Genomic DNA, 6,931 nt, shown 5'->3' with positions numbered 1-6,931 from the left:
CTGTCCGTCTCCTCTCCACTTATCTGCTCCTTTATCCACCTTCCATCTGCCTCCCCCCTCTCTCTCTATTTATTTTAGAGTCCCCTTCCCCTCCCCCATTTCTGAAGAAGGGTCCAGACCTGAAACGTCAGTTTACCTGCTCCTCTGATGCTGCCTGGCCTCCGTGCTAAGTATATGTTAGACGCTGATAGGTACAAAGGGAATTCAGGCAAATCATCTTTACCCAAAGAGCAGTAAGAATGAGAAACTCATTAGTACAAGGAATAATTGAGGCAATTTGCATGGATGCATTTAAAAGGAAGCTAGTGAGGGGCAGAGGGAGGTGAAAGGAATAGAAGATAAGATTATAGGATTAGATAAGGAGTGGAAGGAAGCCTGTGCAGGGGATAAATGTCAGTATTGACCATTTGGGCGGATTGACCTTTTCTTTGTGTTAGGACCCTGAAGGTCTCAATTTTGTTGCCCCTGTGAAGCTGGGTTTGGAGGCAGGAGGTGGAGGTGGAGGAACCAGGAAATAGTATAGAGCTGTGCCAGAGCTGAGCTCTGATTCAATCTAACTACCCAGAGAATTTCCCAAGCATGGCTAGGGAACTGGATGGGCAATCAAGTAGAGGTAGTTTTTCTGGTATTGTCAACATTTTGCAGGAAGTGGAGTCGACACTTGTTACTTCTGGAGGCCACCAAGTTAATGGAGGTGGTTACCTGGTGGTAAGCTGTGAGGGATGGCGGTTGGCTGTCTATCAAATCCCAGAAGCTTCAAGGTCCAATAGCGTGGTTGTAGGCAGGAAAGGCATTGGCCCCAGCCTAAGTGATACCTCCCAGAGGGATTTTGCTTCTGCTCCGATCAGTCTGCTGTCTTCACACCTCATCACTTTTTGATCTTTGTGCGCAGCTATAAAGCTGTATCCAATTTCAGGCAAGTCCCTACTTTTTTCAGCAACTGAGTCTGTGTGATTAAAAATTTGATTGAAATGAAGGAATTGTGGTCCATTTGCCAATACAGCCCTCTAGTATATCATAGAATGGACAAAATAGGGGCTCATTCAAAAACTCACTCACCTTTTGCATTTTTCTGTGTTAAGATTGTACTTTTTTTTAGCCTGACTGTTTGCTTTGTAGTTAAATCTGATCAGACGGCATGTTTTGACAAGCAATCGTTTGCAGTCAAGCTGATAAATTCAGTTTTAAAACCTACTTTTAAAAAAAAATCTGAGCATTTAGATTGAGAGGAGTGTTGTAGGCTGTTCCAACACTGTAGAGGCACCGGTATCAGTGATCAGTGTTAGAAACTAGGGGAGGGCAATCTAGGCAAACAACACTGTTTTTGTTTCTAGAGTTGGGCTTTATTCTAAACTTAGTTTAATCCCGTGGGGACATCTCCAATGCAATTGAATTAAATAGTCATTGATATTCACTGGAACCTGAAGCTTATTAGAAGTGAGAATAACTGCATTTAAATTTTTTTTTAAAAGGTTTGACTGAGCATGTTTGAATCTTTAAAATAAAACTTAAAAAGGAGACGCTCAAAAAACCACTTTTAATGATGGCTAGAGACTGGAGGAGTTTAAAAGCTTCATGTTTTATTCTTCTCAGTGAGCTCTTAACCTGAACCTAACTGTTACTCTTCTCTATTTACAGCTGCCAGCCCCACAGTTCATCCAGTGTTAAGTCCCAAGAACCAGTTCTGTGTAATGAGCTTGGACCCAGATACTCTTCCCACTATCGCCACTATTCTCATGGATGTAATGTTCTACTCTGCAAGGTTTTAATCTTTTGAAAACTTCTTTTGATGTATGGTGCTTAATATAGTAATTGCTTACTGTGTAATCCAGAGAACCCTTTATACTTGGATCCATTATAAGATAAATTTGATGGATTGAGTGGCTACGTGCTGTCATTTTGAGTTTTTTTTTCTGTCTATTAACTGAATATCTTTATCTAAAACATCTGTCAAGTCCGTATGATCTTTGTACAATCTACCATGTAATGTCTTACTTGGAATACAAGATTCTACCATGTGACCTGAGAGAGTTCATGGGGGATTTTTTGATTCAGAGTCAATATCAGATAAAAGACTGCATCCTTTTCATCTCTAAAATACCCTGACATACTTTTAACTGAGATTGGTTTCACAGAATGCAAAAGATTGAAATGAATTTGTGACGGCTTCTCAAAAGGAAATGCAGAGAGCTTAATATATCCTCCTGTTGCAGTTTGAAAGCTCTGTCTGCTGATCAGGATCTTGACTACATTCGTTTCTTTTCTTTTTCGTTGATCGATGGCTATATTTCAATTGTAGTGGACACACAGACACAGAAGAGGTTAGTGTTCTTGAAATTCTTAAGAGAATTTTGTGACAGTAAGGATTTTGGAATGTACTGAAGTCTGTGGAATACATTTTCATGTTGTTATTTGACTATTTGTTTTTCCCCCAAACAATGGACCCTACTGTCTGAAAAGAGTGAGCATTGCAATCTGGGCCAACTTTACTCTGGTTTGTAAGTATGGCAGCAAGTCACTTACTGAGATTTGGGGCTTTAAAAGCCCCAAAATGGATTTTATTTCTGTATTGTCATTAGCCTGTCACTATCCTTCTCTGCCCTGATGTTTTTCACGCTAGGTGTAGCTGCTATAATGCACTTTCGGTTTGGTCCTTTTTTGTTTTGTAATTATATTACACCTTGCCATGATTTAAATTTCTAGTCGATCTTTCTGCAATCATTGTCTCTATAAATCATAATATGCTTGTTTTTCAGCAGCATATTATTGCCTTGATTTTCTGCTTTTATGGAAGGTACTGTGTATCGCCGTATAGATGGGCTAACGTATTCTTAATTGTAGAAGTTGCTGGAGATACTCGGAACAAAGAAGTGTCACTGAACTCAAAACATTAACGCTGCTTTCTCTTCACAGCTAGTGCCAGACCTGCTGAGTTTCTCCAGCACTTTGTTTTTGCTGGATTTCCAGCACCTGCGGTTTTGTTTTGTATCATTCTTAATTGCAGTTCGTTCTTGTTTTATTTTGCATCAGCTTTTTAAGGCTTGTGCTCTGTAGTTCTATTTACCTCCTTATCCATCAAAGTCTTGATTTAATGCATTCTTTACTAAGCTCTGTTTTTCTCCTTTGCTTGTATTTTGACTGATTTTAGTTTACTTTACTTTACATTCCTTCCCCACCCGTTCATTTTCCATTTCGTGTGCAAGAATGAGTCCGGTGGATAGTTGGTTGGATTGATGTGTGCCAACATTTTGGCTTTGGGCAGAATGGCACTTTCTCATCATCATCTATGCTGAGGATTGGGATGGATAATTGTGTAGAGGTAGTGAGCCAGGGTCAAGTAATACAAATGTGTGGGTGCATGAACATTGTATATTTAAGCCTGATTTATCTTTAGAGATTTATTGACTTATTTGTGTGCTGCTCTTTTACCCTGGGGCAGTTTTTTCTTTAATGGTGTGGGTTGGGTCCACAATGGGATATGTTACATGGTCACCAAGGGGCCAGATGAGCCCTTTGCAATGTCTCAACTTGACCATCTGTTTCCACTTGACAGATTCCCTAGCAATCTGCTGCTGACCAGTGCCTCGAGTGAGTTATGGAGGATGGTGCGGATAGGTGGACAGCCTCTGGGATTTGGTAATTATGAACATTGCTCACTTTCGTACTTGCTCTCACTGTTACATTAATAGCTGGATGAGCGATGATATCTGGAGATTTAAATGAGCTAATGACCCTGGTTTTAATTTCCCTACAAAGTGCCTCTGATGGATGTGCAGGTTGGTTTCAATGGAGGTGAACCAGAACTTGTTTGCAAATTCATTCACTTTAGCGAGTGCATTATGACTGACAACAGCCTTTAGCGTTTGACCAGAAATAAATGGGATGAAAATTTGTTTGTAGAACATTGATGATCACTGGGGAAGGTAATCAGCAACTGCTTTCCTAACCTGGGTTAACTCGAATGAGGAACAAAAACAAAGTTGCAGAAAAAGCTCAGCAGGTCTGGCAGCATCTGTGAAGGAAAAAACAGAAATGAGGAAGGGTCACTGGACCTGAAACATTAACTCTGTTTTTTCCTTCACAGATGCTGCCAGACCTGCTGAGCTTTTCCAGCAACTTTGTTTTAGTTCCTGATTCACAGCTTCCACAGTTCTTTTGGTTCTTATTTAGTATTGACTCGAATGAGGTTGTCTAACTCATACAGCGTTGACAGAGTCAATTTTATGAAATTATCCTGCTGTTTGTGAGCTTTGCTCAAAAGTGCATCGCTGCATGTTGTCTGCAACTTGTTTCTCTTGGTGACACTGACACTTTTTTAAAAAAGCTGTTTCTCTTTAATGTTGGCCTCCAACAGTGAATTATCCTTATGCCTGCATGATCCCTGTGAATGGTGATTGAATAAATAATCTTTCAGGGTTATTTTCAGTTGGTTTCTGTTCACATTCTGTGTGGAAATAATTATTGATCCAGTGACATTACCACATGTCACTGTCCCCGCCTGCTCATTTATTTGTGTATGTTCAAGACAAAGATAATAGATTTCTAAGTATTGAAGATAGCAATAGATATGGAGATAGTGCAGGAAAATGGCACTGAAGTAAAAGATCAGCCATGTTTATGATGAATGGCAAGGCAGGGTCAAGGGCCTGAATGGGCCATCTGCTCCTATTTTAAATACTCCAAAAATGGCTGCTACGAATTATGTGACTTTTGATATTTGTGCTACAGACAGTACCAAGCTTCAAGTAAATAATTTATTTAATATGGACACCCACAGAACTCTGGTGAATTTACACACCTCTTTATTTAAGGATGGACTGACCAATTCAGAATGCCCATAGATTTCTAGATTGTCTACCTCCTTGTTTCATGCTAGACAAAAGGAATGTTGGAACTCCATCTCTGTTAGAAGGGAATAGACCCTATCAACTTTCTGTTGTATTGCAGCAGTTTTACCCATCCGCAGTAGACTGACCGTCAAAAATTGCTGAACCTGAGCACAGGTTTAGAATATGAACACAACACTTTTTTTTTTGTTTTTTTTGAAATGTCTCTCACCATATGACTTTTGAGGCATCATTTTTTTTAAAGGCTTGAAGAATTGAGTAGCCTTGTCATTTAAACTACCAAAATTATTGAAACTATAAGGCAGCCAAAGCTTTTCACTTCACGTTCATAAAAAGTAATCCGAGAAATTAGACAAGAACCTTGCAGTGTGATGAGAATTCTTTGCTTTACAACACTCTCCATTCAAATTTAAAGTATTGAGATAATTTGAGCTGCTACAGGACTGCCACATGAGAGACTGGAGATGATTAATCAAAGGCTGAGAATTTTAATTTGTGTATTTATGTGTGTTTAATTTTGTTCATTTGTGACATTGTGTGTTTATTTCAAATGTTTGAGATGATGTTGATTTAAGTGCTAACAAATAAATAACCTTTTACTTTTGTACTTGCAAAAGCTCGCTGCGGTACTATTTAATTGAATTCCACACCCTAAGGGGAAAATCTGATCACGGGTTGTAAGAAAATATACCCATTTTGTCTGCGATAAGTGAAGCTAAATAGTAACTATCCATATTTAATTCCATGACTGAATGTAGTAAGAGACAAGTACTTGTAGCTGTTTTATAAGATTGGTGTGGGAAGGATGGTGATTAAAAACAAGAAGGTTGTGAACCCCTGATAGAAAAGAATTTCAGTAAACTCGCATTTACCCCAACCCAAAATAAAAACCGACCATGGATCACATCAAGGAAGAAGTACAATGCAATTCCAAATAACATGAGGACCAGGCTTGGAGACTGACCAGTATTTCATCGGGAATGGAGTCCAGGCAGTGGGTTCGGTCCTGGCGGTGTTCAAACTGAGGGGAGATGTGAAACCAGAGAGATTTGCAGGTTCAGGTTAGCGTAAAGTTGGGTGAGGCTGTGCAACTGGAGTATTGAGGAGTGAGAGGCCTAGTGTTGCTTCATGTGAATCTGGTAATGGGTTGCTAAATCTTTAAACTTCCTCAATGCTGCCCTTTGCACAACACAATGCAATGCATGTAATTCAGGCAACCTTTTAAACAGAAATGGGAACCAGGACTTTTTTTTAACACTGTTTTAACAGTGATGTAAAAATTTGCTTACTGTATGTCCAGGGGAAAATAGCCTGTAATTACTATGGGGGATATGATACTTATATTACAGTCTCCCAGAGATGCAACTGTCAGTCATAGTAACAAGTGACTGTTGACTTGCTCGTTTCCAGGTTAGATTGTTTGTTTGTTTTTTGTTTGTTGACTTTGGCTGTAGAATCAAGTGGATAATTTTCCTAAAATATTTAGGTCATTTGTGATTCTTTGTCTTTTTTTGCACTGCCTTGTATTGGGTTTACAGCCTCATTTATTTCTAAGTTTACATTTTATATAGTTAAGCGAGTCAATGTCCCTTTTAAATGACATATTGTGACGTGATTTTTTTCCAATTTCTGTATTGAAAGATAAACAGCCAAGATTTGTTTGTGCCTATCAGTTATCTGTCATCCTTTTGAATAAGCAGCAGATCTGTTAATAATTGCTCATGACTAATCTCGGAGGTGGGGAAAGGGCAACGTTGCAATTCTGAACTCCTTCATTTTGGCCCAAGTTTTGGAATGCTACTTTGAGTCTGTCTGTGCACTTTAGTGCAAATCTAATCTGTGCGGCTGATTTTATTGAGATCTGTACGTTTGTTTAACAAAGCTCATTAACTGTCTGTTTGGTAGTTTGTTGAACTTAAATTCAAAGGGGAATCCCCCTCATCGATTTCAGCTTCACTTGCAAAGGTGTATTTGCCATTGTGTATCATTCTTGGATGCTGGAGCTGAGATCGCCAGGGCTTAATATGATGGAGGTGCTATTGAATGTAAGCATAATGCAATGAAGATAATTATTGTAAATGCAG

At 39.1% G+C, this 6,931-nt stretch overlaps 1 protein-coding gene across 1 annotated transcript in view; it reads left to right on the top strand.

Moving 5' to 3' along the window:
• Positions 1-3,701, top strand: part of LOC109922081 (cytosolic arginine sensor for mTORC1 subunit 2-like) — a gene marked incomplete at its 5' end in the record, with an annotated part of 10,062 nt that extends 6,361 nt beyond the window's left edge. The window contains 3 exons of the mRNA XM_048593598.1: positions 1,639-1,762; positions 2,214-2,321; positions 3,554-3,701. Coding sequence (XP_048449555.1) covers positions 1,639-1,762; positions 2,214-2,321; positions 3,554-3,686 — 365 coding nt within the window. The remainder of the gene's footprint in view (positions 1-1,638; positions 1,763-2,213; positions 2,322-3,553) is intronic.
• Between the last annotated feature and the right edge of the window lie 3,230 nt (positions 3,702-6,931).

Source organism: Rhincodon typus, unplaced genomic scaffold (genome assembly GCF_021869965.1).
Source record: "Rhincodon typus isolate 14 unplaced genomic scaffold, sRhiTyp1.1 hic_rhity00003219, whole genome shotgun sequence".
In the NCBI taxonomy this organism is placed as follows: domain Eukaryota; kingdom Metazoa; phylum Chordata; class Chondrichthyes; order Orectolobiformes; family Rhincodontidae; genus Rhincodon; species Rhincodon typus.
This window is presented reverse-complemented; position numbering and strand designations above follow the sequence as displayed.